The sequence below is a fragment of the Rattus norvegicus genome, chromosome 15 (genome assembly GCF_021556685.1).
Source record: "Rattus norvegicus strain SHRSP/BbbUtx chromosome 15, alternate assembly SHRSP_T2T, whole genome shotgun sequence".
Classification (NCBI taxonomy): domain Eukaryota; kingdom Metazoa; phylum Chordata; class Mammalia; order Rodentia; family Muridae; genus Rattus; species Rattus norvegicus.
This window is the reverse complement of record NC_141548.1, coordinates 24,061,953-24,084,258: the sequence shown is the minus strand read 5'-3', so window position 1 is coordinate 24,084,258 and position 22,306 is coordinate 24,061,953. Positions and strand designations below refer to the sequence as shown.

The 22,306-nt window shown below is 44.0% G+C and overlaps 1 protein-coding gene across 3 annotated transcripts; it reads right to left on the bottom strand.

The window, feature by feature from the left end:
• Positions 1–1,233: 1,233 nt before the first annotated feature.
• On the bottom strand, positions 1,234–21,684 carry Cgrrf1 (cell growth regulator with ring finger domain 1). 3 transcript variants are annotated; one of them, XM_087584808.1, is made up of 6 exons: positions 21,463–21,684; positions 12,221–13,051; positions 7,645–7,822; positions 7,367–7,514; positions 1,927–2,034; positions 1,234–1,722 (listed from the first exon to the last, which is right to left on the bottom strand). In XM_087584808.1, the coding sequence occupies exons 2-6, from the start codon at positions 12,255–12,257 to the stop codon at positions 1,402–1,404; spliced, it is 792 nt and encodes a 263-aa protein (XP_087440934.1). In that variant the 5' UTR covers positions 12,258–13,051; positions 21,463–21,684; the 3' UTR covers positions 1,234–1,401. The 3 variants fall into 3 exon arrangements, with proteins under 3 accessions (XP_087440934.1, XP_087440935.1, NP_446351.2); XM_087584809.1 differs by having other exon boundaries at positions 7,367–7,557; positions 7,649–7,822; positions 12,912–13,051; NM_053899.2 differs by having other exon boundaries at positions 1,239–1,722; positions 12,912–13,051; positions 21,463–21,668.
• Positions 21,685–22,306: the final 622 nt, after the last annotated feature.

Sequence of the window (22,306 nt, the reverse complement as noted above, 5' to 3'; positions counted from 1 at the left end):
AGTTCTCTAGAACTCATTATGTAGACGGGGTGAGCAGGAATTCACAGAGACCCACCTGCCTCTGCCTCCCAAGGGCTGGGACGGAGGGTGTGCACCGCCATGCCCGTCTCTAGGAGGAAATCATTACACAGCTACTGAATGCAGAGAGGTTTACATTGTTTATAAAAGGGACAACTGCTCTTTCTTGCAAGGGCTGTATCTGAGCCTGAGCCGATGACATTTAAACGTGACACTCAGGCGCCACTTGTGTCACATAGACCCTGGAGAAGAGCTCAGGTCCCCCTGAAGGAGGGGCTTGGCTTACTTGGTGTGACCCACTTTCCTGGGGAGCGGAGAGCAACTCTATGGAAGCTTTGTGTTCTTAGCCACCTTGGAAAGAGTGGCACGGGGTGGGGTGGGAGAGGGTGCTGGCGCCTGGGCAGCTCAGCAGCACAAGGGAGGAGAAATGGGGGACACTGGGTTCACTTGGGATAGAAATGGTAGGAAGAGAAAACAAAGTTACACACAGTGTGTGTGTGTGTGTGTGTGTGTGTGTGTGTGTGTGTGTGTGTGTGTGTGTGTGCGCGCTTTCTCCCTATCTCTGTCCCTTTAGCCCCCAGCCTCTGGGTAGATTTGCTGCAAAGGAAGAAATATAAGGCAAAGCAGTGGGGGCCCCTGACCTCCTGGGCGCAGCATGTTTTGCTAATCTAATCACGTCTGACAATAGAGCCCATACATTTAATGATCCACGAGATCTTGCTGTCCAGGTGTTACATATCTGCCTCCGGTAGGCGAATGCTATCTAATCTACCACACATGGGAACAATCAGAGCCGAACAGGCTTTATGTCTATGACTTAAAAACCTATATGGAAAAGTTAAAACATGAATTTATGTAACTCTGATAAGAAAAATTTGAAAACAAATGGGTATTTATAAAAGCGTATTTAGAGTTGGTGGGAGGTAAAAGGCCCTTCTAACTACTCTGTAAACTGGGGCACATGTAATCACTTTGAGAAGAACTCAGTCTTCCAATTCTACTCCACGCTGCATTAACAGGAAGAGCAGTCAGCCACCCGGAAACTTGTGCCTCCTGGAATTTCAAGTGGATTCATTTTTAGAGTGACTCTTCTCATCCACACTACATGAAATCTTCTAGCTGGTAAAACAAACAGACAAACAGACAAACAAACGTTCACATTCTTCTCAAGAGCAGAGTCGAGTTTTAGGTATCAACAAAGACAGCACCCGGGCCTTCCACACTGAGCAGGAAGACTTTATTCCCGTCATCCATGTACTGTACAAGTATGAAGTGCACACAGAGCTCTCTCCGACAGGTAAGACTGCAGACTCTGTTAGGATTGACTCTAAGGACACGAGGTTCTGCCCTTGTGTAGAAAGTACACTCTCCGGCTGTGATTCTTCAGGAAGTTTCTAGTATGTCCTTGTCTGCCTCTTTCTGACCACACAGTGCAAAGGATTCCTGCACAAACTGGCGGCACATGGGACACTGCTTGAAGTAGCACACACAGCTGTCGCACAGGCAGGCGTGCCGGCAAGGCAGGAGCACCCAGTTCACACCCCCGTTCTGGCACACCACACAGTCTTTGCTGCTCTCCTCCACCGGGTCCACTTCAGCCCCAGCCAGCCCCGCCTTCTCCAACAAGCTGTGCTCCACACTCCCGTCTGCGGGAGACTGGTCTCTGGAGGGAGTAGCACTATTATTTGCAGACATGAAAAGTTGCTGAAAAATCAAAGAAACCAGTGTAAAGATGACTGTGAACAACTGTCGCTTTCTGAACCTGGGGGTCACAAAAGCTACTGAAAATTTATGAGCTAGCAAATCCAAGAGGCAAGAGTTACTTCTCTAAGTAACTATAAACCCTAATTCTCTTAAAAAAAAAAAACAGCCATCCCTGATCTCTACAAATAACAAATATTATATTACCTTAAGATCATAAAATTGACCTTGAGCCAGGATTAAATATTGATACAATATTCTGCAGGGAAGTTTGTAAGTCTTATCAGGAATATGAATGACAGACACCATGGAAATCTGAAATAAAAATTGGACATGAGTCAGTACTTAACGGTTCTCTCACAGATGAGTGAGAAAATGCTTTGTATATCAGATAAGAGCTGTATTAGAACATTTACTCTAATTTGTATAAATCACAGCAGTGATTTATACAGGAACCAGTTACCGACAGATTTCTGACACAGTTTAATTCTACTGAAATTTACAGCTTCATTGTGCTCTCAATAAAAATATCAATGTGCTTTGCTACAGAGCTATATACACTGACTAAAATACTCACGCAGAAAAAGGAACATGTAAGGATAGGGACGCACTCAACAGCTCGAGGTTCCCTAACCCCATCCAACATTCCATTGCGTGGTACTGATTCCTAAGTAGGAATGGATGACACAGAACAAACAGTCCAGAGAGAGAAGAAAACTAGTTGTGGGCAAATCACGACGAGGCAGACACACAGAAGGGTCTTCTTATTTGTTTTGTTTTCTTATTTAAATACATAGTTTGGGGATATCTGGATAACAATTTGGAAAACTGGAAAGCTGGACGTCTGCCCCCCACAGCATCTGTAACCTCAGTGCTGTGAGGCAGAGACAGGCAGCCCCCAGGAGCTCATTGGCCAGTTAGCCAGTCAGTTAGTTCTTAAGTACAACTCCCTGCCTCAAAAAAGTAGGGTGGAGAGCAACTCAGGAAGACACCTGATGCTCACCTCTGGCCGGCCTCCATACGGCACGCCTACATACATGTACACACAACGTGAACATAAAGTAGGTGACTGAAGATGACATTCAATGCTGACTCCTGCCCTGCCCCCCCCACATAAAACACAAGGTAAACAAAAGCAAACCTGTTTCTCACACACAGGATTGACACATATGCAAAAGCTTGCACTCCCATAGAGACTCTCATGAGAAAGAGGGGGTGGGAGAATTCAGTGAAGGAAATTGGCACTATTGGTAAGAAAAAGCATGCATTCACCACTCTGCTACACCCTGGCATAAAGCACACCTGCACAGGTTATTCAGGATAAGACACTTACACTGGGAATGCCCTATGTCATCCAAGCAAGGAGGCTAAGTAATTACGACATGCACATATGCACTCATGCACGCACACACATATGCACACATACACACACGCACACATACACACAAGCACGTGCACACACCCCACACATACACACTTGCACGCACGCACTCACGAAAGCACATATGTGCGTGAAGCCAGCCAGAATCCCCAAGACCACCAATTGCTGAAACCCTGAAAACTCAAAGCCCCTAAAAATCTAAAGTTCTCAGAGTTGGAAACCCACAGATTATTAACCAACAGGTTAAAAACTCTGAAAAACAATCTGTAGTAATGGAGGAAAGGCTGTATGGGCGGGTGGAGGGGTAGAAAGCCAAATCTTGGGGATGGGTTAGTATGCCTTCACTTGCCCATAGTATACTGCTAAGCTACTAAAAATACCACGTATTCCTCCTGCCCTGTCATACACAGCACTAGGCCTCCCACCATGGAGTAGACGCAGGGATCTTCTAAAGCAAGGGCACCTGCTCACACGGAGATCACTCCAGTGTGGCAAAGCAGTAGAGGGTAAACCAGTGTTAGCTGGAAACTTGGCGTTTACCACACAGTCGATCATAGGAGACCAGCGGGTGCCTTGCTTTGATTAATAATGATTAATAATGATGCCTTCAATGTGGTCCCCACTGTTCTGTTTGAGTTATTAAGTATATGCCTGGAAGCATCAGAAACTTTAGAAACTTAGCCATTTATGTATTATTGCCTGGAAAAAGCAAATGCATTTATAAATGCTTATCGGAAGATGTAGTGGCCTTTATAAAATAAAATGGAACTCAACTGAATTGCCACATAATAATGGCATTTGGAACTAGATATGCTCAAGCTTCTGAAAGTAAAGTGCCAAGTGTTACCAATAAACCTGGTTTTATTTTCCACTCAACCAATGCATTTGCTGGAAATTAGACAAGAGCATTTGCCAATTGTACAGACAGGATGCAAACTGCTGGTTAGAAGCATCCTTGTCTGCTGGGCCCTCCCTCCAGGTGGTGAAATTCCAGGAGGGTTCAATGAATCAGAGCCGCTTGCCAAGCAGAGGAGATCAACGGCAGGCTGCTGCCCGATGACCAGCTTTGTTTTCGTCAACTGTGTCATCTGCCTGAGATTTGGGTATCCTGGAACCCCATAAGAGCACAGCACAGAAGACAGGTTCTCCAGTGATAACGGACATGACTTATACGAAATCATAGAAGAATTTACAAGAGATGTGCTGCATAGAACATGAGTGTATTCTCTGAGGACAGCCATACACATGACTCCAAAAACACGGCTAACTGGGCTAGAGCGATGGCTCAGCGGTCAAGGGGACTCGTGTACAATCACGAGGGTGGGAGTGTTCCACCCTAGCCATGCGAGATGCTGCACAACTCCAGCTCCAGGGAGAGCCAACTCCGTCTACTGACCTACAGTCATTGGCATGCACTCACGGATAGGTGCACACACAAGTAACATAGATGTAGAAATATAGTTGATTGTGGCTCACAGGGCTCATGGGGCTTGGGCATGGGCATGAAGACAGTCTACAAGAGTCCAGACAGCATTATTAATTTGCAATTAGGGATGCTGAATATTTCAGTTGTGCATCACTTTTAATAATAGTTTTCAATTATGCAAAGAATTTTATAGACTGTTAAATTGTTTTATGTATTTTTTGCAAATTTGATTGCACAAAAGTGTTATCAAAATACTAACTTGGTATGTGAATACTGTACACATAAAAACACAAGGGTCTGGGGACATGCTTTGGTTAGTAAAGTGCTGTCACACAAGAGCAAAGACCTGAGTTTGATTCCCAGAACCCACGTAAAAGCTGGGCACAGCAAGGCAGCACCTGTAATCCCAGCACTGGAGGGTAGGAAGGGAAGGACATGGGTGGCTCCCTCCAAGATTGGTGGCCAGTCTAGTTGAATTGATAAGCTCCAAGTTCAGAGAGACTGTGTCTCAGAAAAATAAAGTGAAAAACTGGTGCTGACCTGTGGGCGTGTACACACACGAAACCACTGAGATGTCCTCACTAAGTGAAGAGGGTCCTTCCTGTATATCTGAACTTACAAAAGATGACATTTCCAGAGATTTCTGCTCTGGCTAACTGCAGTATTTCATCATGGTCATGACTTTTGATCAAGCTCATTTAAAAAAAAAGATGTATCTTGGTATTTCTACAATCAGTTATAAAGTTGGAGTACAAATTAACACTCTGTCTTAGTTAGAGTTTCATTGCTGTGAAAAATTACCATGACCAAGGCAGCTCTATAAGAGGACAGCATTTAATTGGGGCCAGCTTATAGTTTCAGTCCCATTTCAGAGATTTCAGCCCATTGTCATCAAGGCAGGAGGCAGTGTCTAGGTAGGCATGATGCTGGAGGAGCCAAGAGGTCTACATCTTGACTGGGAGGCAGCTAGAAGAAGACTACTGTTTTCCAGGCAGCTAGGGGGAGGGTCTCAAAGCCCATCCCCACAGTGACACACTTCCTCCAACAAAGCCACACCTACTCCAACAAGGTCACACCTCCTCATAGTGCCACTCCCTGGGCCAAGCACATTCAAACCACTACACACCCAGTAACATATGTTTAAAAATTCTGCTTTTCGTCCTATCTTTTTTTTTTTTTTTTTTTGGTTCTTTTTTTCGGAGCTGGGGACCGAACCCAGGGCCTTGCGCTTCCTAGGTAAGCGCTCTACCACTGAGCTAAATCCCCAGCCCCTCGTCCTATCTTTTGTGAACACAGTTTGTCTCTTTATAACTCAAGGCTTGTAGGACATCAGTGGCACATCAGAACATGTGTATTTGTGCGTTAAGAACATCTTTTTTTTTTAAAGATTTTATTTATGTATGTAAGTATACTGTTGCTGTCTTCACACACACCAGAAGAGGGTATCAGCTCTCATTACAGATGGTTGTGAGCCACCATGTGGTTGCTGGGATTTGAACTCAGGACCTCTGGAAGAGCAGTCAGTGCTCTTAACCACTGAGCCATCTCTCTAGCCCCCTAAGAACATCTTAAAAACATGGCCTGACAATAATTTTCGAAAGCATGCTGAATGCACACGAACTTGACTGGTCAGCGAGGGTGGGTTAGCACGTCCCACATGTGGCACATGTCAGGGACATGGTTTCTCCCTCACTGATCAGTCGGCGGTTCTCAACCTTCCTAATGCTGCAACCGTTTAACACAGTTCCTCATGCTGCGGTGATCCCCAAACATATTTTTGTTGCTACTTTATAACTGTAATTTTACTACTATTATAAATCATGGTGTAAATATCTGTGTTTTCTCATGGTCTTAAGGCCATCCTGGTTAAAGGGGTCACAACCCATAGGTTGAAAACCATGAACTTAGATGCTTTTATGTTCTAAACAGGGAACTGCCAGTCTAAAGAATCTGTTCAAACATTACCCTTAATCCTAGCATTCAGGGAGCAGAGGCAGGTGATCTCCAAGTCTGAGGCCAGCCTGGTCTATAGAGTGTGCTCTAGGACAGCCAGGGCTACACAGTAAAATCTTGTCTTGCCCGCCCCACAGTGGCTCCCCCACAAAAAAAAAAAAAAAAATCAGTACACAATGAGGAAAAAAGAACTCCTGAAATGACTGAACATAGGGACGCCACGTGGAAAACACAGGTGTAACAGGGGCTCCAATGGAAACAAGGTAACTTTAATTGTGGCCCCAAAGGACCAGACCTAGTCTCAAAGTCAAGCATTTTCAGTCAATATGACGCCGATCAATCCAGTAATAAAAACGTAGGGCTGGAGAGATGGCTCAGTGGTGGAGAGCACTGACTGCTCTTCCAGAGGTCCTGAGTTCAAATCCCAGCAACCACATGGTGGCTCACAACCATCTGTAATGGGACCTGATTACCTCTTCTGGTGTGTCTGAAGACAACTACAGCATACTTATATATAATAAATAAATAAATCTTTAAAAAAAATAAAATAAAAACGTAGAGAACAGGCACACGTCCCAAAGGACATTTTCTCTAAAGCAAATCTTACCTACCACAGAACGATAAAATCCACTCAACATTATTAATCCACCTTTAACTTTCTAATAAAGCCATGCTGTTGTCACCCACAGGGGGGAAAACATCATATTCTGAAGGTGTGTTACAGGTGTAAAAACTAGACAGGGATATGATCCATGTTTTAATTTTTCAAGAAACATTAGTCCAAGACCAAATATCTATTTTCAGAAATTAATTTTCCTATTTCAAAAGTAATTAGGAATCACCCAAATCTTATAAAGGTGAGGTATTCCGGATGCCCCAATACTTACAATGTCATAAATTTCCCTGTCATCCTCATCAGCGAGGGTCAACAGAGCTACCAATGGATAGCGAGATCTGGGCACTGGACCAAAGTCTTCAACCCCAGTACTGCTTGGTAATTGGCAATATATTTCTTCTTTGCTGTGCTTTTTAATACTTTTGAGTATGTAAAGGCCAATTGCCAAAAGAACAAAAATATGTTAGTAAGTCAAAAACTTGGCAACATCTGACTGTATCCAGAGTCTTGCTTTTTCTGTGCCCGTGAGTGCATGAGGAAAAAGGATACAAATACTGTTCTCGGTGGAGATAGTCACTGTACAGCGCCTCTTCCAAGGCTTGCGGAGTGCTTATCCTGAAGCAGTAAACGTGCTTCTGAAGAGCTTCATAGAGCTTTTGAACACTGCACCCCCAGTAGCACGTAAGACGACTGTCTTCCAGGCAGTCTGTCGTCAAGGTTACACCTGCTACAAAAAACAAACAGAAAGAGAATGGGTGTCACCCAAGGATCGGACAATATAGCAGCAGGGTAAGAAACACATAGGGCTTTGCTCTGGATGCTGGCCAAGCTCATGACATTTTTTAAAAGTTGTTGTATAGCTACCAAGCCGTATATCTACAAACATAAAAATCTCAACAGCTATGCACAATTATAGCAATATCAGCAAAATGTTATTGTTATAATTTATCTTTAAAATGACCAGCTCAGTTTTCCTTTTTGGTAAGTAGAACCACCCCTTTCAAGGAACAGATGCAATTCAAATCCCAAGGGTCAGGAGAGCAGAGCAGAGCCATCTAGAGTGTGTTTACAAACCAGGGTGTCCGGACGGTGATCACTCAAGTTAGACAGCACTGAGATGAGGCTACACTTGACCACTACTGCTTACTAATGCACACAATGACAGTGTTGCCGACCATGACGCAGTGTTCGCAGCCTGAGGAATGGCTGGGACTACCGACTGTGGAAGGTTTAGTAACTCTCTCTTTGCTTTCCACCACAGAAGGCTACAACTTTGGTAGTTGATAAGTAGATGACTAAGGGGACACGCAAGTTGTCTGTGTCATCTTACTTATGGATTCTGTGTTTACACAGTCCTTTAGTGCTAACAACGTGATTTTTCCTCCTTCCTGGTAGCAGCTGAAGCAAACCGAGAGCGTGTCTCCTGCAGCTGGGAGAGGAAGCTGCTACAGTCAGAGCACAGAGGCAGGGTGTTTGACTAGAACACAGTGCAGTCTGGGTCACTGTTCCTGGCACATCAGTCTGGCCTCTGCACCAGGCTCCAGGCCTCCCAGCAAAACGCAGGCCTCAGTATGCCTTTACTGAAGACTTTTCTCTGCCTGCCTATGACAGGAACTGTGACTGATTCCTGATTTTTAAAAATTCAATCCAGAGCGTTGCAAGAAGATAAAGGAATTCAAGCAAGTGCTTCACAGGTGACGGAGATGGTGTCCTATTCTTCTTCAGCTTTGGTGGTGTGTGAGGGACACAAGACCACGCATAAGTAACCAGGCACAGGTGTTAACTAGCAGGAACTCTGCATAGGCGACTGGGATGAAATTCTATCTCAGGTATTTATTTGATTTCGACCTGGTATTAATTCACTGACAACTGAAAGTCACCATGCTTTAACGTGTCACTAAAACTGGTTCTAGATTAGTGTTCTCAGCCATCATGATGCACCACAGTTCCTCATGTTGGGGTGACCCTCAACCATAACATTATTTTTGTTGCTCTTTCATAACTGTAATTTTGCTGCTATGAATCATAATGTAAATATTTTTGAAGACTGACATTTGCCATAGGGATCTTGACCCCCAGGTTGAGAACCACTGTTCTAGAAGCTAATGAAAAAGAGTCATAGCATCTGTAGACTTCTCCCCCCAGAATCTCGCAGCATCTGGACCTAAAGGTCCATAAGTAGAGAAGATAATGTCCTAATGGAAGCCACCTGACACAGCTCAAATACTTTGCTAAACTAGTCTCCCTTTTTATTTTCCCACTTCTTTCACGAGGAGTTTCTCCTTTCACATGTTCTCGTTCTTCTAAAGTCCACCATATAAATTGCATACACAGAACTGTTATATTAATATCATTAGCAAGACTGGGGCGCAGCTGCAAATCAGAAAGTTTAATGCCAAATGGGGTATGGCTTCCTTCAACCCATCCTTACCCCACACAACTGCACTAGGCTAACAACACAGAGTACCAGAGATAGTCTTGCCCTGAGCCATTTACAAAGAACAACTCAGGCAGGAAAGCCATCCTGTCTCTGTGAGGAAGTGAGGTCCAGAGAGCAGGTGTGAGGATGGTGAGACAGCCAGGGCCCCTGGAGAGGAGCATTCAGGACACGGAGCTTGGCAAACTGCTCTCCAAATGCTGATGTGTGTTTTCCCCAAGTCTTTTGCTTTATGTTAACCGTTATTGGCTCTGTTAAGACGGGCTGGGAAGGGTGGAGTGGAGGGGGCTTCCAAAGTTACAACAGGCTTCCTGCTGCAACTCGTCTAACTCGACTCATATATACCGAGCATCTAACTTACATACTTAGCCCACACTAGGACATGAGCTGAACAAAATACAAACAACAGAATCCCAGCAACGTGTGCCAGTAAACAGATGAATGGCTCTCTTATTTGTTCTCAAGTCACATCATGTCTGGATGTTTGCTCACCCTCCTATGCAATCTGTCAGGTACTTGGGACATAGTGGTGAGGAAAAACATCCTGGAGCATTAAACTATCTGTGTCTGAAACAAAAAAGCCACATGGCCATTCACAATGGCAGCATCCGTTCACGACGGCAGCATCCGTGTAGACATTGTTTAAGGAGAGCTACCTTTCCATGAACTTTGCTCTTCTAACTTACTCTCAAATCCTTCTTTTTCCCCACAGAAAACACGTAAGAAATGTTATCCACTGCTGTTCTTTTTTTCTTAAGTGAGTTCTTTCAGTAGCCACGCTCCGAGTGAACATTGCCTTTTCTGTTAGTGAAGTATGTCAGAGCTTGGGCATAGCTGAGAGCACCACTGACTATTTTCATTTCCCTCAGACAGAGGCAGTGTCAGCTCTGCTTGTGATTGTTTTTACCTGAAGGGTGGTGGTGAGCGATTGCTTCTGCCTGAAAGGTGGTGGCAACTGCCTCAGTTCTTTCTAGTCCAGATTTCCTGGTTTCCTCATATGATCAGCTCTTCTTATTTCTCAGTGTACCTACCTCCAGGCTTATGGGACTGGACAGCAGTTAGACTCATGGTTGACCTTTCTATTGCCAGTCCTTACCCAAGAACCAGCTAAGACACTGTTAGCAGGTTGAAATCTAAAGCCACTAAGGAGTGTGTATATGCTGGGGGGAGTGGGATGTTGTTGAACCACCATTGTACATTTTAATCATCATCACCTTCTTTTAATAAAGGTAGTTTCTTTATGTCATATCATATCTTAAAATTTATTTTTCTAAAATAAAAATATGTCAGAATAAATATGTACTCTTTGGGGAAAATGATCTTGGTTTCCTTCGATTTATTAGGGTGGTGTTATTTATACAGAAAAAAAAGAGTAAGAAATTTTGTACTAAAAAAACAATTTACTTGCTGAGGCCAACTTGAGCTCTATCATGAATTCCAGACCAATCTGAGCTGCAGTGTGAGGCCTCCGTCAAAGAAACAAAGAAAGACAGACTTAGACAATGACCCATGTTGACTAACTGGTTTCTTGTCAGGTGATAAGCTTCTGGAAGCTAAGAATGGTCCACAAAAATCACAGTGAATGTGAAGGAGGAAAGGCTATCAGCTCTGGAGGTGAGGTCATTAACTTCAGCCCGAAACTCCCACTGGATTTGATTGTCTACCCAGGGCCACCAGTGGGATGCAGCGATGGTAATCAGTGACTTGAGGACAGTTACTTCAGCAGAGGGACATAGGGAGGAGTGGGAGGAAGAGGAAACAAATATAAAGAAATGTGTTCTTTTTCCATTTTCATGTATGTGTGCTGTGCATGTGTGCATGTGTGCTATACATGTGTGCATGTGTATGCTGTGCATGTGTGCATGTGTGTGTTGTGCATGTGTGCACCTGTGTGCCGACGTAGCCTTTCTGGGTTGATGCTGAGAATCTTCCTGGATCACCTTTACATTCTCACTGAGGCAGGATCTCTCACCCAGAACTCAGAGATATCTAGTCTTGCTAGCCAGTTTGCTCAAGGATCCCATTTCACCTTCTAACCTCCACACCCTCCTGACATTTTGTGTGTGGATCTGAACTCTCGCCCTCACAGCTACATTTTATCTATGTCAAATTCATACAGCTTTTATGTTCGTGTGTTTTTGTTTTTAACAGCTTTGAAGGAAAGAAAAAGAAGTGGTGGCAAGAATAAGGTAAAAGCTGAGAACGACCGCATGTGTTGTTAAGACATGAAAGGTTAGGCATCAAAGGTGAGCACCTCTGCTCTAAATCTCCATCTGCACTGAACAGGTACAAAAGCATTTCAAAATCCACAAACACAAAACAGAATTCAATATTTTTCTTCTAAACCCATGACATTTTTACGTCTATTATCAGAGAATAGAAACCCATGCAAAGAATCAAGTCTTCTGAGCCTCTTTCCTCTAACCTATTGTCTTAGTCTCTCTCTTCCTGTAGCTGTGGTAAAAATACCCTGGGAATGGCAACTTTGGGGAGAAAAGATTTATTCTGCTACAGCTCAAGTGCACAGGCCATCGTGGTGAGGATTCGGGGTTGCAGGGGCCTGAAGCAGCTGCTCACACTTGGTTCACATCATGAACGTACACTGCCATTCACTTCTCATTTTCTGGGTGTTTAGTCCATGGGTGCAGCCAAGGGTCAGTACCAAGCACAATGGGCAGGCCTTCTCACCTGGGTCACCACAATCAAGGCAAACCCTCACAAGCATGTGAGGCCATCTCCCAAGCGATGCCAGGTCTGTCCAGTTCTCACCGCTGGGGCGCTCTGCTCCCCTTCTCCACCTAAGAGTTTCCTCACCCCCAGGAAACACCTGCTCATCCTTCAATGTCACAACTAGAAAACGGCTCCAAGGCGCTGGGATGAGCACACGCTCTCTACAAGGACTTCCCAAAGTGTCTCTACTGTGGCAGACTTAACTTTTCTGTCTTCATAATTCACTTCCATGGTTCCTAAAACAAACCTGCAAACTGTAATTACCACACCAAAAGGAACATATTATATAAGAATAATGTATACTAAAATATCATAATTTCAGATTATAAATCAGTAGTTCTTAAGACAGTCAGCGACCTTAAACTCACTGTTTTACACATCTGATCATTTCTCATGTCACTAAAGACCAACGAGTGTGGCACAGACTGTCCATAACACTTCTGTACCTCACTCTCCTCTCTGTGCACATCTGTCTGTTAACTAATGGATAGACTCTTCCAGAAGAAAATGTACAAAGTGTTCATCTTCACACCCGCAGTGTCAGGTCACTAATGGTTAAGTTTAATGAGGAGAGAGCAATGGAGAAAGGACAGAAGGGCTAAGGACAAGGGGACACAGATGGGAGAAAAGCTGGGAAACAGCCACCAACTTGCTAGGGAAGCTGCGGATGAGTTAGTGATCTCTAAGCCGAACGGATTCTTCACTTGTCTCATTTGTTTCTTGAAAGCTCTTGTGCTGAACTGGGTTTCTTCTGAGTTTCTCAGAATTACTGGAACGTCCCAGCCAAACCTAAGGAAAGAAAAGATAAAACATAACTTCAACAAACTAAACTTTATGTCATAGAAAAGGTATGTTAGGGGGCTGGAGAGATGGCTCAGTGGTTAAGAGCACTGACTGCTCCTCCAGAGGTCCTGAGTTCAATTCCTAGCAACCACATGGTGGCTCACAACCATCTGTAATGGGATCCGCTGCCCTCTTCTGGTGTGTAAAGGACAGTGCGTTCATATACATTAAATAAATCAATAAAAAAAAGAAAAGAAAAGGTATGTTAGGCTTCATCACAGATTCCTTTTTAAAATAAGGACCAGGAAAATTTAATACTGTCTTGCAGAATCAATCTGGAATTAAGGGAGGTCAGAGGTCTCACTCGACTGCAATGAGTCATTTGGCTGAATGAATCAGCTCGCTCTTTATGTTGTGGATAACCGCACGAGATCAGTAATTATAGGTAAATTATAATTAGAATAAAAAATGTGCCCATTATAGAACTATCCTCAAAAGATATGAAAAACAAATGTTCACTCAATGTTCATACTATTTGTTATGATTTATGAGACCAGGGAACTGTTAAAATATCAAATAGTCTTTTGGAAATTTTAAAATAACAAAGCAAAGTATCAGATACAGACTTTCATCATATAATTTTAAAGGTTGTATAAACTGTGCAGAAGCATGAACTGTAACAATCCACACAGAACAAGCTTGGGAATGAAGAAACTAAACAGAATATCTAGAAAATCACAAACCAGGCACACTTACTCAAGTTAAACGGAGAGCGCGCCCTAATATAAACGCACAGTCGAGTCAGTGGACTTCAGCTGCGTGCACACTTTGATCACCTCCTTCTCTCCAAATACCCAGCACCGAGAGACCAGAAAGAAGAGGAAACAGAAAAGAGCCTGCAGAAACAAGCTCACAGACCGGCATATTCCAAGGATAACGTATTAACAGTCAGTACCAAAAAGAGAAATATATTGCTATAATCATGTGGATAATTTTCAAAAATGTAAGGACAGCTCAACAGTTAAGATCTCTGTCTGTTTTTCCAGATGATCTGGAGTTCAATTCCTAGCACCCACATGGGAGCTCATAACTGTCTGTAACAGGGCTTTGATATTCTCTTCTGGTCTCTGTGGGTACCAGACACAAAAGTGGTACACAGACATACAAGCCACAAAAAACCACAAAACAAAAAATTTTAAAATATCAAAAAGTAGATGCTTGTGATGGTTTGTATATGCTTGGCCCAGGAGTGGTATTAGGAGGTGTAGCCTTGTTGGAATAGGTGTGTCACTGTGCGTGTATACTTTGATACTCTTGTCTTATTGGCCTGGAAGTTGGTCTTCTCCTAGCAGCCTTCAGATGAAGATGTAGAACTCTCACCATGCCTGCCTGGATGCTATCATGCTCCTGCCTTGATGATAATGGACTGAACCTCTGCACCTGTAAGTCAGCCCCAATTAAATGTTGTCTCTTATAAGAGATGCTTGGTCATACTGTCTGTTCACAGCAGTAAAACCTTAACTAAGACAATACTACATGATTTTCTAATATGAAAAACTAAAAGAGGCAAAACTAACCTATGGAAGAAATGAGAACAAGCTAGGCTGTTTCTGAGTGCACAGCATAGGAGTCCCTGGAAAGCAAGAAGAGCCCAGCAGTGTGCAGTGCTCAAACTGGTGTTGTCCAGATGTATCTGACCACACCCGGCAGACAGCACGCTCTGGATGTGCAGATCCCCTGCAGGAAACTGTCACTTTAAAGAAAACCAGGCCAGGTGTGGTAGTGCAAGCTTTAATCCTAGCACTTAGGAGGCAAAAGCAGTGAGTTCAAGGCTAGCCTGATCTATAGAATTTTAGAACAGCAAGGGACAGTTTCTACACAGAAAAACCCTGTCTCCAGACAAAACAAGCAAGCAAGCAAGCAAGCAAGCAAGCAAACAAACAAACAAACAAAAACCAGGCCAACAAAATGCCAGAGAGGCCAGGGAGCTGACTCAGTGGGTGATGTGCTGAGCAGGTGTGGGGGCCTGAGTTAGAGTCCATGTAAAGCTGGCATGGGAGTGAGCGTCTGTGGAGTGCTCTCACAGCAAGATGGGAGGGAGAGACAGGAGAATTCCCAGGAGCTCTGGGGGCAATCAGGCTGCTCTATGCAGTGAACAAAGAGATTCTGTCTCAAACAAGATAGGAGGGAGGACTGATACTGAGACGACTGTCCTTGACTTTCAAATGCACACTGCGGAACATATGAGAGCACATGTGTATATGAGCGCCGCCCCCACAGCACATGTGTATATGAGCGCCTCCACACACACACACAGAGGGGGGAGAGGGAGAGGAGGAAGGGAGACTGAACATAGAAAAGAAAACGATAAACAAGGCGCCCTGCTAGTGTTGCGCCCGAGTGCTTCGGGGTGAAGAGAACAACTTACTTTAAGGGACAGCCTGGAATAAGGTTGACAAATGTTGGAGAGCAGAAGGGATGAAGGGTAGATGTGATGTAATAAATGTTGACGGTAGAATCTAAGCAATAGGTAATGTGTGCTCCTATGTAACTCTTCCCTGTGTCCTGAGTGTTTGAAGATTTATATAATAAAACGTTTGAGAAGAGGAGACATAACTGGGTTTAATGCCGACTACGTTTAGGGAAAATACACTGGGAACGGCTACTGGCATAGACTGATGGTTTCTATGCCTGGAGCAGGTAGTGGCAACTAAGCCCACGCAGAGCCAATACAGGGCACCCAGGCCATGCAATGGTTAGGGCAAGGCTCACGCCCAGAGTGGGTGGGGCCAGTGTCAGTCTGCAACAGAAGTGTCATTGCAATACCTTGTCCTAGGCTGGATGGCTAAGCATCTGGTAACAATTATTATAAAACAGGAAAACAGCGAAGGTAAGAAAAAGAATAAGACAAACAAAAATACCTTCCACAAATATTGAGTTAGCAAACTAAAATTCTATAATAAACTATCAATCTGCTGATAAATGAAAACTAATAAAATTAGTGAAGAGAACAGACTTAATGATGGACCAATTTTACTGCGCTTAGTTAGATAAGGTGCTGTGGTCCAAGCAGGAAAGAGAAAAAGTGAGCCTCTAACAGATCAGACTGTTCTCAAGGACATGCATCGTAACTCAGGACAGCACTCAAGAATATGTGGACGGAGGGGCTGGGGATTTAGCTCAGTGGTAGAGCGCTTACCTAGGAAGCGCAAGGCCCTGGGTTCGGTCCCCAGCTCCGAAAAAAAAGAACCAAAAAAAAAAAAAAAAAAAAAAGAATATGTGGATGGATGTGTAAGACATGCCTCAGCAGGCTCGAAGGCAAATTCATGTTTTCAGGTGTTTTACTGGCGTGCAAAGAAGCAAAAAATATAGCCATAAAGAGAAGATAAATGAATCTATAGAAATGTATCACAAATTATAAAGATACTGGAAACTTACCATCTTTTTATACAACTTGGAGAGTCCTTGTCTTTTAGCTGGAGACATCTACATAGCTGCCATGACTGTATTTCATGTGCTCAAGAAGGCTAATGAGATTAAGAATACATAGACGGTTTAAAGCACTCCCATCAGTTTTTAGAAATGAGGCTAAGTATGGGATGAAAACTAGGCTGGCTTGCCTGCACAGCAGAACAGACACTGCAAAGTGTAGGAGAGGAAATGTGAGGACACTACAGTAGGAAGAGCCAATACGAGGGCTAGGAGCGTGGCTTGGTGGCATACTGCCCACTGAGCATGAGGCTGCTGGCAGTAAAAGCCTCTGCAGTGAAACACATATAGTCCCCTCCCTCCCCCCTCTGTCTCTTCTCTCAAAATGAAATGGAAAGTGAAAAGAAAAGTGAACAAAAAAGAAGCATCTAACAGACAATGTAGCCAAAGTCTACAAGATACAAAAAATATCTTTAAAATCTTGAAAGTTAGAGGCAGACAAAAATCCCCAAAGCAACCTGAAAGTTGTTGCTAATATGCCAACATAGTTCTTTAACTATTGCAAAGGAAGAATAACAGATGCTTGGATAAACAAATACAGATAAAAATGAACTGTAAAATGGTGGACTTAAATCTAACAACTTCAGTCATTATTACATCGATGTAAATGATTCAAACTCCCTAACTAAAAGGCCAAGATTATCAAACTGGAGAAAATTGTAATTCCTAGGTATACGGTACATATAGGAAACCCACTTAAAATACCAAGACAAAAAAAGATCTTAAATAGAGCCTGGGAAAAGATATTCTTGCTAATACCAACCAAAAGAAAGCTAGAAGTCCTGAGACATAGCTCAGTGGTAGTTCGTCTAAATCCTTAAGAAACTAAATTTAATCCTGGAAAAGAGAAAACCAGGGAAAGAGAGAGCTGGGGACAGGAAGAGAATGAACAAACTAGCCGTGGTGGCTACATTAATAGCAAACAAAGCAGAAGTTAGGGCAGAGATTATACAAGGGAAAAAGAATGCTGCTTCAGAATCAGAAAGGAGTTATTTTATCATTCAGACACAATAATCCTAAATGTTTATTCATCTACGGATAGTACTTCAAAACACAAGGTAAAAAAAAGGGACACAACTCTAAAATTAAGGAGAAAAATACACAGAGATGTCAATCCTCTGACCAACTCAAGAGAGAAAGCTCAGCACGGAGAGCACGGACTTACACAGCTGTATTAACCTCTCTGGCCTGGCCACCGTGTATCACCCAACAAGCAGAGAAGCTCTCCCTCTGATGTGCTAGGATGTTTACCAAAGACAGACCACACTCGGGGCTCTAGGTTACAAACATCTAAAATTCTCAGCTGGCTAAAAAATGCAAACATATGTATCAAACTTTGTTTGATGCTGATAAAGCTGCCACTAGAGGGAAAACCTAGAAGCCAAAGAAAAACAGACCTGAACTGCCTCAACCTGACTGAATCAAGTTCCCATCAATCAAATGTGTGCTAAGAAGTCCTTGAGCGCACATCCTCGCTGCTGTTATCTGTTCTTGGAACATTCTATGCTTCTCTTGCCATGCTAACAATCTTGTCTCCATCTCCTATGGAGTACACACTTCCTTTAAACCAGTGTTCTTTAACCTTCCCAATGCTGCAACCCTTTAATGCTGCGACCCTTTAATGCAGCTCCTTATGTGTGGTGAACCCTAACCTTTCAGCAAGGTTGACTATCAGATATAGAACAAAGTGGTTTAGAGCCCTCCAAAACTCTGTGATTCCCTAGGAGTTCGTTTGAGAGTTTCAAGTTTGTTTTCTTCCTGTAAATACCCACAACAAACCCAGGAACAGCCATCATAGCCCTGGTGTACATTCACTGTCCTCAGAATCACCGTGACTGTGGTCCACAGCCAAGTGCTGTAAAGACTTGCTTCCCCAGGCACCTAATTCAGAAACCACTCATCACAATCAACCAAAGGCATCTTTATTTAAATTAATTACAATGCCATTACATACTAGGATCTCATTAACGAGGGGCTGAAGAATATCGCAGTAACAACCAGGTGCCCAAGATGTAATCAACCCAAATGCAAGCTCCATCTTCGATGGGATTTTGCCCAAGAACACTCAGTCATAGTCCATCCAGAAGACCAAAACCCCGTGAATTATTTGAACAGAGAGAAATAAACTAAATAAAAATTATTAACTAGCACTGGAGATGTAACTTGGTGGTAGACTGCTTGCCTAGAGCGGGAGACTCTGCCACAAGCTATTATTCCTAAGACAAAGTAACAGAAGAAAGAAAAATGTGGAGCTGGGGCCCCATGCAGCTCGGACTCCAATAGAATGAAATGAGGCTGATCTAGGAGACTTGCAAACTATACACTGGGCCCAAAGCCACTGCCAGAGTGAAGCACTATTGCCACAGGAAGACATACAAGAGGGGTTGGGGATTTAGCTCAGTGGTACAGCGCTTGCCTAGGAAGTGCAAGGCCCTGGGTTCGATCCCCAGCTCCGAAAAAAAGAACCAAAAAAAAAAAAAAAAAAAAAAGACATACAAGAAAAGCATCTAAACAGAAGCAATGTGCCCTTTAGTCCTGCCTTAGTGAAGCATTATAGGTGGACATCTAGCAAATGTCCCAGACTCACTAACAGAGTACACAGGGGTGCAGTAGGCTAACGGACAATCCCTTACTGGACTATGGTGCAGAGGAAGCAGGGAATTGCTGCCAAGTCGAAATCCCAGATTATTCGGGTAAGGTATTTGAGAGTATTTGACTGACTGATGCTGCTGGGACTCACAGAAGCCACCATGGAGGCTAGAAGACATTTATGTCCGATTGTGTGACTTTTTCTTTTCTTGGTTATTGTTAGTGGGACCTAATAATCAGATGGATGCTCCTGTCCTCTCAGCAATGCTCACCAACACAGAGGAGATATGCAAGAAACTAGAACATGGCATGTGGGGTAGGAACCACGGCTCAGAAACAGAGCAGGTTGACTAGCTCGCTTTTGTTGCCTTGGTTGGGATATTAGAAAGCTGTCGGTAAGATTAAAACGGTGTCCAAGTTATTATCACTTATAACAGATAAATCCAACTTTGGTTTAGTTTGCAAATAACAGCATAAAAGGCTTATCTACACAGGTAAGGCTAAGCCAAGTGGGAAGAATGGTTGGTTAGGGTCACCATGACTGGTTAGGTTCAAGTAAGGGCAGAGGTGACTGGCACTTAGTGACAAGGTCTTGACGTCTCAGCAGTGCTCGGCCCAAACTTCAAGACATACATCAACAGAAACTTGCAACACTTGTAAAAGTCATACTCACACGAGGGAGTAAACAATCATTATAGATTCAAATCAGCCTCAAACCTGACAGCGCCAGGACTCGAACCTGTGTTTGTCTGACTCCAAAGTCTGTCTCTGTCCCTGCCTCTCTCCTGTCTTCCCTTGACCCTTAGATGCCAGCATTATGTACAATACAAATTTCCCAATGCAGATCTAATTTTGTGGGCTATTTAACAAGACATATAATGCAATTATCAACTAGATACCAATTTTCCTCAGAGAGGGAAATTAGGTCGAAGAGAGTAACACCAGTGCTGTAGTCCTTAAAAAACTGTGTATTAAGAGTACTTTAAAAAAAAAAAAAAAAAAAAAAACCTGGGAAACACCTTCCTAATTCTAATTACAAACTTTCTTGAAGTAAATGACAGCAATTAAAACCTGAAAGGTTAATGATAAATAACACGTAGTGATCTACATATGGTGCCACGCTGCTATATTCCCAGCACTTGGGATACTGAGACAGGACAGCAAGCATAAACTCCGTAAGACACCCGTCTTAAAGAGAAAACCACTTAAGATTGGGCTTCATCTTACCCTGTCCACATCATGGGAGCTTTACTCTATAGCATGGGGGCAGGTGGAAATATTAACATGTTCCTTCTTTCCAAAAGGAGACTCCTATTTTCAGAAACTGACCCGGACCTGTTCCTGTCTTTAAGGTAAGGACGAATACGTAATCAAGCGGTATTTTTTTTTTTTTTTTTTTGGTTCTTTTTTTCGGAGCTGGGGACCGAACCTAGGGCCTTGCGCTTCCTAGACAAGCGCTCTACCACTGAGCTAAATCCCCAACCCCATCAAGCGGTATATTTTTGAGCTCGATTTACAAAGCCCACTTCAGTTCCAAGCCTGTCTTCCTCAGTTCATGCTGTGTTCTCTGAAATGCATTCCCTCCCGTCCTCATATTTTTCAAAGTACTTGTTCCCCAATTGTAGTTCACGTCTCTTCTGTAGGGTCCCTCTTCCGGCCACGGTTCTTGTTCACTTAGAACCACTGTACAACACGTATGGGATTCATGTCTTTTCAAGGGGCTATGAAGGCTGCATTCTTGAAAGCAACCGCTGTAGGGTAGTCCCATGGTTTCAACCAGCTGTGTTTATAAGCTTAAACGTGATAAACTCCACATCTCCTCAAGAGGATACCGGAGAGTCCACACTGAAAGAATTGTTCCTGGGTTATGTAACTCTCCTAGAAGCAATAATGAATAACTTATTCTTAAATTCTCGTTCCTTTCTAAAAACCTCCTATCAACTAAAGATCACTTCCAAAGAAGTAGACGCATCACTAAGCCATTCAATTACTAAACGGTAGCTGCAGAATTCGGGTAAAAGTTCCTCTGAAAGATCTGGGACCAAGCAAGGGTCAGTTCGGGTCAGAAACACAGCCAAGCTCCTTCGGATCCTGTCTGCGCGCTGCGGGCCGGTGACCGGTCCCCGCTGGGCACTGAGTAGGCCGGGGCCCGGGACAAAGCCTTCGGGACACGCACTCTGACCCCCGCACCGTCCCATCTCACGGGGGGCAGCAGCCTGGCCTGGGCCGAGTGCGTTCGGTGGCGGTGCCCGTTCTGCTGGAGCCACTCGAACCCTCTGCACGGACCCCACACCCGGCAGGCGGTCCCTGCGCTCTCACTCCCAGCCCTGGACACTCACCATCCTAATACCAGGCCGGTGGTGACGATGAAGCAGGTGAAGACCACCGCGATGTAGAAGAGCGGCGAGTATTCGTAGAGCGTAACCAGGAACACTGCGGCCATCGGGGTCTCCTGGGCTAAGCCCGGACCAGCCCGGCCGGCCGGGAACCGAGCTGGTATGGCGCCCCGGAGCGGACAAACTTTGTAGGTCCTCACTCGCCCAGGCTTCTGGGCAGCTGACAGCCGCGGCCACTGGAAACGGAATGCCAATCAAAAGGTTGATCCAGGTATGCCACGCCCCTCCCGCTTTCCGTCCCGACTACTGGCTACGTAACGGGGAGGGGCCAACTCCGCCCCGCCCCGCGCCCAGGATTGGTGGCCTGCGAGAATTCCGCCCGCCCGGCCCAGTTCGCAAATTACAAAGCTGCAGTTTGCGGCCATCGGTGACAAAATTTTAGTTGATGCCGAGTCTCCGATTCACATGGTATCCTGAAACCCTGCAAACCCTAGGCAAATTTGGGAATGGGAGAAGGGCCGGCATCGGCGGGGCGGGGTGTTGTCTACAAAATGAATGGTCTCGATTTGCCAATAGTCGCGGAAACCCGAAAAGAGGTCACTACTGCAAGCGATATTTTTGTAACCTTATCAACCTTTTCAGAGTAAGTTTAGTCAAAGGAAAATCGGCATATGTACTCAAAATTCTCTTAGAAATAAAGCGGTTGTTCTCCCTCGGCCCTCTTTTTTTTCTTCTCGAACTAGAATTAGCCATATCTTTGAGGGTTTTAGTAACTAAATTTTGTTTGTTTATTTGGGGATCTTAGGACAGGAAGTAGCTTACTGTCTGCTTCCTTTCCTTACCCTTA

Coding starts and splice junctions, on each gene's coding strand:
- Cgrrf1 (XM_087584809.1), bottom strand. CDS start 21,566: ATGGCCGCAGTGTTCCTGGTTACGCTCTACGAATACTCGCCGCTCTTC. Junction 13,052..21,462: donor ACCGGCCTGGTATTAGGATG/GTGAGTGTCCAG, acceptor TTCTTTCCTTAG/GTTTGGCTGGGACGTTCCAG. Junction 7,558..7,648: donor CTATCTCCACCGAGAACAGT/ATTTGTATCCTT, acceptor TGACTTACTAAC/ATATTTTTGTTCTTTTGGCA.